Below are 14,034 nucleotides of genomic sequence, written 5' to 3'. Positions count from 1 at the left end.
GGCTGGCAGCTATAGCTCCGATTCGACCCCTAGCCTGGGAAACTCCATATGCCACGGGTGTGGCCCTCAAAATACCAAAAAACAAACAAACAAAAAAAGCCCAAAACCAAACAAACAAAAAACATAAAACATCTATACTTAAAGCAGGTTATGGTACACCATGCATTTCATGATTACACTAAATAAAGCCTGGAAGGATATGCTATAATAATTTGAAAGTAGTCATCTTTGGTATGCTTTGAAATAATCTTTATTTTTTTCTCTGTGTCCTATTTTTATTTTCCTTTTTTTTACAATAAAAAAATTAATTTTACAAAATGAGAAAATAAAGCTACCTTCAAAAAAAAGTTATAATTCCACCATGAATCAGAGACAGCCTATGTTACACAATTTAAAGTGTAGTATTCTCTAGCTACAGAAATAGAAAAGATGGCCCTAAAACATATGCTAATACAAACATATAACCAAAATGGAGAGTAACTGGGAAGGAATAATGGAATAAGTAGTTTTGGGATAGACTCTTTCTTTTGGGAGGAAGAGTTTGATTTAGACCTTGAATTCATATTTTAAAATATATTTATTTGATCAATGCTATGTATGAAATTACAAATACATTAGAAAAGAGTTAACAGTGTAATGGCTTAAACTATGTTGAAGTCCTATCCCTTGTATCTGTGAATGTAATCTTAGATGGAAATAAGGTCTTTAGATATAATCAAATTAAGGTGACATTCTTAGGGTGAGCCTTAATCCAAGATGACCTGTGTCCATAAAAGAAAAGTCAGAAACACAGAGAGAATGCAATGTGAAGATGGAAGCAGAGATTGGAGCGATTCCTCTACAAGCCAAGGAATGTCCAAAATTGCTGTTAGGACAAGATAGGAGAAGGGCATAGAATAGATTCTTCCTCAAAATCCCCAGAAGGAACCAACGTTGCCAACAACTTTGATTTGGGGTTTTAAGACTAAAAAACTGAGAGAATAGGTCTCTGTTGTTTTAAGCCATCTAATTTTGTGGTACTCAGTACTTTGTTAACATAGCCTTAGAAAACTACTACACAGTGGAATATTTGACCATGCATTGTCTGTTTTTGTTTTGGTTGTTTTTTGGCTTATTTTTTGCATCATCTTTTTTTTTTTTTTTTTTTTTTTTTGTCTTTTTGCTATTTCTTTGGGCCACTCCCCTGGCATATGGAGGTTCCCAGGCTAGGGGTCTAATCGGAGCTGTAGCCACCGGCCTACGCCAGAGCCACAGCAACGCAGGATCCAAGCCGCGTCTGCAACCTACACCACAGCTCACGGCAACGCCGGATCGTTAACCCACTGAGCAAGGGCAGGGACCGAACCCGAAACCTCATGGTTCCTAGTCGGATTCGTTAACCACTGCGCCACAACGGGAACTCCTGCATCATCTGTTTTTAAAAAATATTATAAAGATTTTCAAAAGGGCCTACCATTTATCCAATATGAATTCCTTCATGGCGAATGAGATCAGAGCGACTACCAAAGGCCTTTCCACATTCCTTACAGTCATAAGGTTTCTCACCAGTGTGAATTCTTTGATGTCGAGTAAGGTTTGAGCCTTTATTGAAAGCCCTTCCACATTCATTACATTCATATGGTTTTTCATCTGTATGGATTCTCTGATGTTGAATAAGTTCTGAGCTCTGAATAAAGGCTTTTCCACATTCTTTACATTCATAGAGTTTCTTGCCAACATGAATTCTGTGATGGTTAGTAAGCGTTGAGGCACTACTAAAGGCCTTCCCACATTCCTTGCATTCATAAGGTTTCTCACCAGTATGCATTCTTTGATGTTGAATAAGCCTTGAATGTTGAGTAAAGGCTTTCCCACATTCCTTACATTCATAAGGTTTTTCACCTGTATGAATTCTCAGATGTGGAAAAAGTTGCGAACTCTTAGTAAAGGCTTTTCCACATACTTTACATTCATACGGTTTTTCACCAGTGTGAATTCTCTGATGATCATTAAGATTTGAGCAGTAATTAAAGGCTTTCCCACATTCCTTACATTCATAGGGTTTTTCACCAGTGTGAATCCTCTGATGTTGAGAAAAATATGAACTACAACTAAAAGCCTTGCCACATTCTTTACATTCATAAGGTTTTTCACCAGTGTGAATCCTCTGATGTCGAGTAACAAGTGAGCCACGACTAAAGGATTTCCCACACTCCTTACATTCATAGTTTTTTTCAGCAGAATGAATTCTCTGATGTTGAGTAAAGTGTGGGTTTTGATTAAAGCCCTTTTCACATATTTTACATCCACAGGGTTTCTCTTCATTAATAGTTTTTTGATATGGTATGAGAAATGTGGGTGGAATAAAAGTGGGTATGTCTTCATGGGTAAATATTCCTTGACTAAAATGTCTCTTCTTTAGGGATAATAACTGGGTCTCACACATGGATTCCAGATCTGAAAGAAAATAAAAAGGCATATGTTCATTTTTCATACTCTAGGAAAAGTTAAAACATCTGAAAAAGAAATGGAAAGATTAAGCTGAAAATAATACCTGGGAAAATAAATGCTTAGACAGTTCTTAAATATGGCTAAGTAATTTGTAAAATTGATACAAAAAACGTAGATATTAAGGAAAGGCAATAAATAAAGCTGAAGAGGGTGATTAGAGAAATAGATGACCTCTATAATCCTAAAATTCTGTGTGGATCATAATCACCTTAAACTTCAGTGAATTCACACCATTCAGGGCCATCCACATTATACAGTGATTCTAACCATGTATAAATTTATGTAACCATATAAAGAGCATCAGAGTATATTTTTTGTTGTATTGCTTTTCAGGGCTGTACCTGTGGCACATGGTGGTTCCCAGACTAGGGGTGGAATTGGAGCTGCAGCTGCTGGCTTACAAAGCCACAGCAACAGTGTCTGAGGTGCGTCTGGGACTTACACCAGAACTAATGGCAGCACACTGAGTGAGGCCAGGGATTGAACTCGCGACCTCATGGTTACCAGTCAGATTTGTTTCTGTTGCACCACAATCAGAACTCCTATATGTTTTGTAGTTTGCAGACACTTGTCATACTTACAAGACTTTGGAGGAATAACTGTGTTGAAGTATATAAATGGTAGTGGGAGTGGGGGAGGGTCAGCAACCCTAAGCAAAGGGTATATTGTTAGCAGATTCACATTGGGGCAAGTCTAGGGTGCTGAATGAATCTGTTGAGGATGGTAGAAAGGTAAATATGTTCTGTGAATAGAGCTTGGTATGTGTGTATATATATATGCTGGGGATTCAGTGAAAATATTTGCCTTGGAATTCTGTGATGCTGATGCTGGGAGAGAGAAATGGAATCTTCAAGTCAGGGAAGTCACTAAAAAGGGAGGCAATTTAAGAGTGACAAAGAAGAGAGTAAGAATGAAATATTCTCTGTAAGAAAAGAGGAACTCCGTGTCAACATTTTCTGCCACTCCGCATATATCTGCCAATGATCATGAAAATACTGCAAGTATTGATTTTAGGTTTAAAAATCTTAGTAAGTGAAATCATGAATATAGAATCAGTGAGGAATGAGGGTAAATTGTACTTTTAATTAAAAAGGGACATGATTTTGGAGTTCCTGTTGTGGTGCAGTGGTTAATGAATCCCACTAGGAACCATGAGGTTGCAAGTTTGATCCCTGGCCTTGCTCAGTGGGTAAGGGTCCAATCCAGCATTGCCATGAGCTGTGGTGTAGGTCGCAGATGCGGCTTGGATCCCGCATTGCTGTGGCTCTGGTGTAAGCTGGCAGCTACAGCTCTGATTAGACCCCTAGCCTGGGAAACTCCATATTCCAAGGGAAGCAGCCCTAGAAAAGGCAAAAAAGACAAAAAAAATTACAGTAAAGGTTAAACAAGGAGAAAGGAAAACTTCACTAGGACAAAAGATACTGGAGAAGAAACAGTAGCAGTAAAACGTGGAAGCTGGAAAGCCAATGAATGAGTGATAAATGACTGACCAGAGAATATTAAACAGCCTACAGTGGGTGAATTTCACAGTACTGATTCATGGTACATGCAAATCCCTAAAAATGCATAAGAACTGGAGGCAACAGGCACTTCTTAAAGTGGAGTGCAGAAAATAATGAAAGCTGAAGGATGAGTTCAAAAGATTATATCTCACACCCCTATCCCACAGAAAAAGATGACTATACTTTTCTATTCTCACAGAAAACTAGAAATCTAGGAAGAAACAGGAAACCTGGACTCAAGAACATCCAGCATAGCTGTGGGCATAGGTACCGAACTGAGGCGAAATAAATAACAGACAATATATACATACTTGTCATATAAAATACGTATCTGATCTTTGTTCCCATTTCCTGGCAGAGCTTCAAAAACCACTGAAACTTGCTGATAAAACTCTTTTTTGGTCTTTTTAGGGCTGCACCCACAGCATATGGAGATTCCCAGGCTAGGAGTCAAATAGGAGCTGTAGCCGATGGCCTACACAACCACAGCAACGTGGAATCTGTGGCTCTCTGCAATGCCTGATCAATGACCCACTGAGCAAGGCAGGGGATCAAACCTCCGTCCTCATGGATACTAGTCAGATTCATTTCCACTGCGCCACAACGGGAAATCCAAAACTCTTTTTGGTTATTCACAAGTACCTTTTCAACACACCTAAATTTACACTAATGAGGTGACTCACAGTGGACCCTTAGTTTCAAGGCAGGGGGCTGGGCACCCCTACCTACATAATGACACCTCAGTAAAAAACTTAGCAAGGACTGGGGGAATCTTCCTGATTGGTGAACATATTTGTGTACCAGGAGGGTGCAATGTCAATAACACAAAGTGTGGGGTAGTAATAAATACAAGCGTTTTTGCATGTGATCTAAGTTAAGTTGTTATCAGCTTAAAACATACTATTGTGGTTGTTGTTGTGGCTGCATCCATGGCATGTGGAAGTTTCTGGGCCAGGGAATGAATCCTTGCCACAGATGTGGCCTGGGTACAGTTGTGGCAATGCTGGATCCCCAACCCAAGGGATCTTACAGTATACTGTTACATGAAAGCCCCATGATAACCACAAAGAAAACACCTTAAAAAGGTTACACAAAAGAAAAACAGGATTCAAAGCATATGAATACAAATAAACAAAGAAACAAAAGGAAGGCAGCAAAGGAGGAAAAGAGGACAAAAGAACTACAAGAAGAGAAAACAAAATGGCAATAGTGGATTTTTCTCTATCAATAATAACATTAGGAGTTCCTGTTGTGGCTCAGTGGGTTAAAAACCCAACTAGTATCCATGGGGACTACTGGGTTTGATCCCTGGCCCCATTTAGTGGGTTAAGGATCTGGCTTTGCCATAAGCTGTGGTGTAGCTTGCTAACGCTGCTTGGATCTGGCATTGCTGTGGCCAGATTTGACCTGTAGCCTGGGCACTTCCATATGCCACAGATGCAGCCCTAAAAAGTTAAAAAAAAAAAAAAGGAAAAAGTTAAAACATTGGTCCCCAGGAAGTTCCCAGTGTGGATCAGCAATAATGAGCCCAATTAGTATCCATGAGGATGCAGGTTCCATCCCTGCCCTCGCTCAGTGGGTTAAGGATCCTGTGTTGCCATGAGCTGTGGTGTAGGTTGCAGACGTGGCTCAGATCCTACGTTGCTGGGGCTGTGGTGTAGGCTGGCAGCTGCAGCTCCTATTTGACCCCTTGCCAGGGAACTTCATATGCTGCAGGTGGGGCCCTAAAAAGCAAATAAAATAAAATAAAATATTGGTCCCCAAACATAGTTTTAATATATATGCCCTTCCTATTCAATATGTATGCCTAATTTTTTAAAAATATATTTTACTGGAGTTCCCATCATGGCACAGTGGTTAACGAATCCGACTAGGAACCATGAGGTTGCGGGTTCGGTCCCTGCTCTTGCTCAGTGGGTTAACGATCCGGCGTTGCAGTGAGCTGTGGTGTAGTTTGCACACGCGGCTCGGATCCCGCGTTGCTGTCGCTCTGGCGTAGGCCGGCAGTTACAGCTCCGATTGGACCCCTAGCCCGGGAACCTCCATATGCCATATGCCAAAGAAATAGCAAAAAGACAAAAAAAAAAAATATATATATATATATATTTTACTGAAGTATAGTTGATTTATAATGTTATGTTAATTTCTGCTGAACAGCAAGATGGTTCAGTTACTCACATATATACTTTTTCATATTCTTTTCCATTATGATTTACTACAGGGTATTGAATATTGTTCCCTGTGTTATTTATTCAACTCTGTATATAATAGTTTACATGCACATGCTAACCCCAAATTCCCAATCCATCCCTCCCCCACTCCCTCCTAGCAACCACAAGTCTATTGCCTCTATCTGTGCATCTATTTCTGTTTCATAGTTAAGTTCATTTATATCATAATTTAGGTTACACATATTAAGTGATATCATATGGTATTTGTGTCTGACTTAACTCACTTTAGTATGAGAATCTCTAGTTGTATCCATGTTGCTGCAAATGGTATTACTTCATTCTTTCTTATGGCTGAATAGTATTCCATTGTATATATACACTACATCTTCTTTATCTCTTCATCTGCCAATGTATATTCAGGTTTTTTCTCTATCTTAGCTATTGTAAATAGTGTTGCTATGAACATACAAGTGCATGCATTTTTTTTTTTTTTTTTTTTGGCTGCATCTGCAGCATAGGGAAGTTCCTGGGATCAGATCTGAGCCACAGCTGCAACCAACACCTCTGCAGTGACTTGAACTGCTGCAGTAGGATCCTTAACCTACTGTGCCACAGCGGGAACACCTATGTCTTTTTTTCTTTTTTTTTTTTTTTTTTTTGGTCTATTTTAGGGCCACACCTGCAGCATATCATATGGCGATTCCCAGGCTAGGGTCGAATCAGCTAGGGGTTGAATTGGAGCTGTAGCTGCTGGCCTATGCCACAGCTAGAGCAACGCCAGATCCAAGCTTCATCTGCAACTTACTCCACAGCTCACAGCAACACTGGATCCTTAACCCACTGAACAAGGCCAGGGATCAAACCTGCGTCCTCATGGATACTAGTCAGATTCGTTTGCACTGAGCCACAATGGGAACTCCAAGGAACACCTTTATCTTTTGAATTATAATTTTTTTCTGGATATATGCCCAGGAGTGGGATTGCTGGATCATATATGCCTCATTTTTTATGTAAGAGAGTACTTATAGTGCTTTGTAATGTAAACAAACATTTCTGTCCTTTTTATAATGGCTCAAAAGGGATGTAGGTGCCTCTGAGAAATGGTATTACATGAGCTAAGGACCTTTCTAGTTTGTTAAAATGTTTACATATGACAGGCCTCAATTACCTCCCGTACTTTTCTGTGTTTAAAAATTATAATTAACATGAGCAGTTAAGACTATGCAGAAACAATGGTTAGGAGAGATATAATGGCATATGCTTTTGTTATTAAAAAAAAACATAAAAGTTTTGTCTTAAAAACCTGGTTGTTTCAAAATAGGAAAAAAGATAGTTTAGGAGTTCCCATCGTGGTGCAGTGGAAACAAATCCAGTTAGGAACCATGAGGTTTCAGGTTCGATCCCTGGCCTTGCTCATGGGTTAAGGATCCAGCGTTGTCATGAGCTGTGGTGTAGGTCGCATATGCAGCTTGGATCTCGAGTTGCTGTGGTGGTGGCATAGGCTGGCAGCTGTAGCTCTGATTAGACTCCTAGCCTGGGAAACTCCATATGCCACGGGTGCAGCCATGAAAAAAAAAGAAAAAGGTTATGTACAAGAATGTTCACAGCAGCATTATGTAAAATAGGTAAAAAGTGGAAAACAACCCAATGGTCAATAGTAGAAAGGATACTTAGTTTATAATAATTAGCAATATATAATAAGTAATATAACATATATTCACAGAATGGAATACAACATAGCACTGAAAATAAAAATCAGCTATATGCAACACTATAGGTGATGTAATCCATAAACATAAAGTTAAAGGCAAAAGAATAAATACTGTATGATTCCAGGTATTTACAGCTAAGAAACAGGAAAAATAGATTCACTGAATTGGAAGTCAAGATGGTATCTATTTGAGGGGGAGTACAAAGAGGCTAGCGATTGGGAAAGGGCAGAAAGAGTAATTTTCTATTACTTGTCTGAAGTGGCAGTTACATGAATGCATTCACTTGTGTGATTCTTCAAACTTTATAATCATGTGGTTTCCATACGTATATCTGAATTACACAGAAGTTCCCAGGCTAGGGATTGAATCTAAGCCACAGCTGTAATCCATGCCCCAGCCAGGGCAACACCAGATCCTTCAACCTATTGCACCAAGCTGGGACAGAACCTGCACTTCTGCAGCAACCTGAACTGTTGCAGTTGGAGTCCTAACCCATTGCGCCACAGCAGGAACCCCTGAATCTTTTTAACGTAAAAAATAATTAAATGTGGAGTTTCCATCCTGGCTCAGCAGTTAACAAACCCAACTAGTATCCATGAGGACGCAGGTTCGATCCCTGGCCCCTCAGTGGGTTAAGGATTCGGTGTTGCCATGAGCTATGGTATAGGTCACAAATGTGGCTCATCTGGTATTGCTGTGGCTGTGGCATAATCCAGTGGCTACAGCTCTGAGAACTCCCATATGCCATTGGTGTGGCCCCCAAAAGACAATAGTCATAATCATCATCATCATCATGATAATCATAAAATGCATGGAATTTTTTTGACTATGCCCATATCATGTGTAAGTTCCCGGGCCAGGGATTGAACCTGAGCTGCTGCAGTGACCCAAGCCACTGCAATAACAATGCCAGACTCCCAGTGAGCCACCAGGGAACTCCTTCAAACGTTTGATAAATGAAATAATGAACTACTAAATCTAGAACAAACTAGTTAGTGAAGTTAACAAATACTTGGAAAGTAGATAAAATGAAAACCAGTACTGGAAAAGACAGTTTTACAAATGAAATTAAGCAGATCCTATAAAGGAATGAAATCTAAAAGGTAGGTAGAAACATTGTCTTGGAAATGAAGAAGGATGTATATTGTTACATTGGATTGAGAAGAAAGCATAAGAGGAAAAAAGCAAGGTACCTCTTTTATGGAAGAGCCCTTGAGTTTTTAGGGGAGTTTCCTGATAACACAGGTAATATCAATTCATTTCTCACTTACCTGAACAAAGGCCTTTCGTCAGCTCTCTGTCAACCATCCAGGGCTGTTTTCCTTGTTCCAATAAGGTGATCACAGCTGGCTTAGAATTGGAAAGTCCTGATCACAAGAAAAGACATGGACATGGTTATGCTGTTGATGTCCCAGAAAAGAGATCCAGTCCTTTGATCAAGAAAGAGATGCCATTACAGGAAGGACCAGAAAAAGATGATGAAGCTTCAGCCTCAGCCAAAGGGAGCTGCTCATTTCCAACTCTTCTACTCCATTCCAACTCAACCATTCCTTAGGGAACAGGGAGTAGAAATTTAGCTGGTTACTTGAAATGAGTAATTCACAATGGAAAAAGGAGATATTCAATGCACAGTGGAGAAAGGCAGACTCTCAATTTGGGGGATAGTTATCCTTACCCACTGAAACCAGGTTGCTGAAATTCTCCAACATAACTTCTTTGTATAAATTCATCTGACCAGAGTCCAGACATTCCCATTCCTCCTGAGAGAAGTTTATAGACACATCCCTGAACATCATTGATGCCTGAAACAACAAACATGCTTTCACAATGGAAGGAGAGAAGAAAAAGATGGTAGTAAGCAAAGTGGTAGAGAGCTCTACAGAAAAGGACAGAGATGATTAAGCAAATTGAAAGGGCTGGAACCCTATCATACTAGTCAAGACATATCTCCTATGTACAGAAGGATATGTCTGGGAATGTGCACAAAGAATGGACTTTTCCAATGAGATGAAATAGCAAGCATGCAGCTCAGTGCCTGGTCACAGTGACATCTGATGAGAGTTCCTTTCTGGTTCCCATGTTCCCTTTAAGCCTCAAGAGAGGCAAAAATGTGATGGACTTTTAAAAATATATATATTTCTTGGAGTTCCTGTCATGGCTCAGCAGTAATGAACCCGACTAGTATCCTTGAGGATGCGGGTTCTGTCCCTGCCCTTGCTCAATGGGTTAAAGGATCCGGCATTGCCAAGAGCTGTGGTGTAGATTGCAGACATGGCTCAGATCCTGTGTTGCTAGGGGTTGAACTGGAGCTGTAGCCATGGGTATGGCCCTAGAGAAAAGATAAGCAAAAATTTTAAAAATATGTATTTTTTACTGTGCCTGCAGCATGTGGAAGTTCCTGGGCCAGGGACTGAACCTGTACCTCAGCAGCAACCCAAGCCACTACAATGACAACACTGAACCCCTTAAACCACTGCACCAAAGGGAATTCCCTAAAATACATTTTATGATATATTTTGGAGTAAAATTTTAGGGTATCAGGGAAAACCAGAACTTTCTAAAAGCTTCTGTGGGTTACCAAAAAATGGCCAGGAATCAGAATGGCAATGGATTTCTCAACAGCACCATTTAAAGTAAGAAAACAGTGGTTCTTTTAATATTACAAAGAAAACAAATTCTGGCTGAGAATTCCATACCCAGCCAGAGCTAGCATGAAGCTTACATACCAAGCCAAGATTGAATATCAAGCTAATGTCAAGATTAAATTAAAGACAATTCTGGAGTTCCTGCTGTGGTACACTGGGTTAAGTATCTAGTGTTGCTGTAGCTGTGGCTTGGATCTGATTGCTGGCCTGGGAACTCCATATGTGGAGAGACAGCCAAAAAAGAAAAAAAAAAAAAAAAAAAAAAGGCCTTTTATTCATAACACTACTTTAAAGTAATTCGTGGAGTTCCCGTTGTGGCGCGGTGGTTAACGAATCCGACTAGGAACCATGAGGTTGCGGGTTCGGTCCCTGCCCTTGCTCAGTGGGTTAACGATCCGGCGTTGCCGTGAGCTGTGGTGTAGGTTGCAGACGCGGCTCGGATCCTGCGTTGCTGTGGCTCTGGCGTAGGCCGGTGGCTACAGCTCCGATTCAACCCCTAGCCTGGGAACCTCCATATGCCGCGGGAGCGGCCCAGGAAATAGCAACAACAACAACAACAACAACAACAGCAAAAAAAGTAATTCGTAAAACAATCCAAATATTAGAAAAATATAATCAATAAAGGATGCATATCCAGGGAGTTTCCTGGTGGTCTAGTGGTTAGGATTCAACACTTTCACTGCTGCAGCCCAGGTTCAGTCCCTGGTCTGGGAACTGAGATCCCACATCAAGTTACTGCGTGTTGTGCCAAAGAGAAAAAGTCAAAGATCCATTATCACAATGAATTCCTATGAATCAATAAGAGATAATCCAAGAGCAAAATGTGTAAAAGATTTCAACAGGCCTATCACAAAGAAGATATGATATACTGATATCCAATAAGCATATGAAATGGTGTTCAATCTCATTATTAATCATGGAAATCCAAATTCAAACCCGTGTGCATATATGTACCTGTGTGATTGTATAAATGAATATTTAGTAGTTCCCACAGTGGTGCAGTGGGTTAAGAATCTGCCTGCAGAGGCACAGGTTCAATCTCACGCAAACTTCCATATTCTGTGGGTAGGGCCATAAAAATAAATGAAATACATATTTAAAGATTTCATTTTTGGGAGTTCCTCTAGTGGCCTAGCAGTTAAGAATTGTCACTGCTGTGGCTTGGGTTTGATCCCTGGCCAGGGAATTTCTGCATGTCACAGGCATGGCCAAAAAAAAAACCCCAAACCATTAAGATTTCATGTCTGACACAACTGATCTGAAGAAAAGGATAAACCATACCTCATGCAAATAAAAAATGTATCTTTGAACAATGGTATTTACAAAGATCAACATAGAAGGATGACACTTTTTAGTGAAAATATAGAATATAAAATGATAAGTATAATTTGATTTTGGAAAAATAATGAAAATACACCAAAAATTATCACTAGTTATTTGAGTGGTCTCATTTTTTCTCGGGAATTCTGTGTTTTTGAAATCTCTAAAATAGCCATACTTTATTTTAAAATCATAATAAATAGTTTTTTGGGTTTTTTTGCTTTTTGGGCCAAACCCATGGAGGTTCCCAGGCTAGGGGTCAAAACAGGCCATAGCCGCTGGCCTTCACCAGGGCCACCGCAACACCAGATCTGAGCCATGTCTGCGACCTATTGCCACAGCTTGCAGCAATACTGGATCCTTTCACCCACTGAGTGAGGCCAGGAATGAACCCACATCCGCATGGATACTAATCATGTTCTTAACCTACTGAGCCACAGCGGGAACTCCATAAATACTGCATTTAAAAAGAAAACTTGGCAAACAGAAATGGACCCATTTTCCAAATACGTAAATATTAGGAATATGGGAGTTATGCACTTCGATAGAATCAATTATACTTTTTTCTGGTGGGAAAATTATAAGAACCTATAATCAAAAGACATATCCTTGGAGTTCCCAACGTGGACCAGCAGTCAGTGAACCCGACTAGAATCTGCGAGGATGCAGGTTCAATCCCTGGCCTCTCTCAGTGTGTTAAGGATCTGGCATTACCCTGAGCTGTGGTGTACGTTGCAGACATCGCCCGGGTCCTGTGTTGCTCTGGCTATGGTGTAGGCCAGCAGTTACAGCTCCAGTTGGACCCCCTAGCCTAGGAACCTCCATGTACCACAGGTGCAGCCCTGAAAAGACAAAAAAAAAAAAAGGGAGAGAGAGGTATCTTTTTTTTCTTGGTCTTTTTAGGGTGGCACCTGCAGCATATGCAAGTTCCCAGGCTAGGGGTCAAACTGGAGCTGCAGCTGCCAGCCACAGCCATGGCCACGCCAAATCCAAGCCACATTAGCAGACACCACAGCTCATGGCCACACAGATCCTTAACCCACTGAGCAGGGCCAGGAATTGAACCTGTGTCCTATTTGTTGGGTTCTTAACCCACTGAGCCACAACAGGAACTCCTCAAGTGACATATCTTTATTAAGCATTAATTTTCAGAAGAAGGAAAGCAAAAAAGAAACTTCAACATACTTTGGACACTGCTTGTAGAAGTTCAGCATGCATTCTTTCCTTCTCTTCTGCTCCTCACTTGGCAAAGGGTAGAACTAGATGAGAAAGTAATAGTTTGAGACACCAGGTTTTTCTGATTGCTCAAACTGGTCAAGTCAGGGCTCAGCCCCAGTCTCAGCCCTAAGCCTCAGCACACACTCAGGGAATGGAGATCAGAGGAAAATGGGGCGTCCCACCCAATTTCAGTGTTTCAGGAGAAAGTTGAGGTTACAGCTGTCGAGGACTAAAGTCTGACCAAACCTCACAGAGGTTTCCTAGAGACAGAGCTGTGAAGTAACAATCGCACAGTTGACAGGAGCCTCCTACCCATAAACGCGGTGCTACATTCATGAGGCACAGACATACTTAAAACAAGGGAACACACACTCCACACCTGCACACATAGAACCACACATGGCAACACAGATAATATACCAAACTCACCATGGAACACATGTTACATTCGCATAGCCGCAGGTATCCTAGTGTCGCGTGGTCACAATCACACACCACCATAGGGACACACGGTCACAACCCCATATGCAAAAGGGTCGCAAAATCTCCCCTTTTTCAGTCCGTTCCGCCCGCACAGGCACAAGCACCAGCCTCCGTATCAGCCTCTGGCCTCCTCAATTTCAGCCTCCTCCAGGTCCCCCAGGATCCCAACCCGCAGAGCTGAACCAGTGCCCCACGGGCCCACGATCGCCCACCTCATGGATCTAACAGTCCCGCCAGGCGTGACGCAAATTTCGAGTTCCTGCGAGAAGAGCGACCGGCCGCTAGGCCCTCTGGGAAATGTGGTCCACAGTGGGCCCCACAGCTGATTTCTCTCAGCGCCCTGCTAGGGCTCACCCTGATCGACTGCCCCCGCAACTGTGAATTTAGTCGGGCCTCAGAGACGCCACGCGCGGTAGCTCGGGCACTCGGGCTTAACCACCTGAGCCGACCAGGCTCACCCCGGTCTCCCTCACACAGGAAACGCCCCCTCTGT

The 14,034-nt window shown here is 41.4% G+C and overlaps 1 protein-coding gene across 6 annotated transcripts; it reads right to left on the bottom strand.

Annotated features, from left to right (window-relative positions):
- ZNF829 (zinc finger protein 829) lies at positions 285–14,030 on the bottom strand. Of its 6 annotated transcripts, none has more exons than XM_013998466.2 (6): positions 13,754–14,030; positions 13,026–13,099; positions 9,551–9,677; positions 9,147–9,242; positions 1,412–2,436; positions 285–1,127 (listed from the first exon to the last, which is right to left on the bottom strand). In XM_013998466.2, exons 2-5 carry the CDS (start codon positions 13,056–13,058, stop codon positions 1,457–1,459), a joined length of 1,236 nt encoding a protein of 411 aa, XP_013853920.1. In that variant the 5' UTR covers positions 13,059–13,099; positions 13,754–14,030; the 3' UTR covers positions 285–1,127; positions 1,412–1,456. The 6 variants fall into 6 exon arrangements, 5 of the variants coding, with proteins under 5 accessions (XP_013853920.1, XP_020952847.1, XP_013853918.1 ...); XM_021097188.1 differs by having other exon boundaries at positions 13,488–13,903; XM_013998464.2 differs by lacking the exon at positions 13,026–13,099 and having other exon boundaries at positions 13,488–13,903.

The sequence above is a fragment of the Sus scrofa genome, chromosome 6 (genome assembly GCF_000003025.6).
Source record: "Sus scrofa isolate TJ Tabasco breed Duroc chromosome 6, Sscrofa11.1, whole genome shotgun sequence".
In the NCBI taxonomy this organism is placed as follows: Eukaryota; Metazoa; Chordata; class Mammalia; order Artiodactyla; family Suidae; genus Sus; species Sus scrofa.
This window is presented reverse-complemented; position numbering and strand designations above follow the sequence as displayed.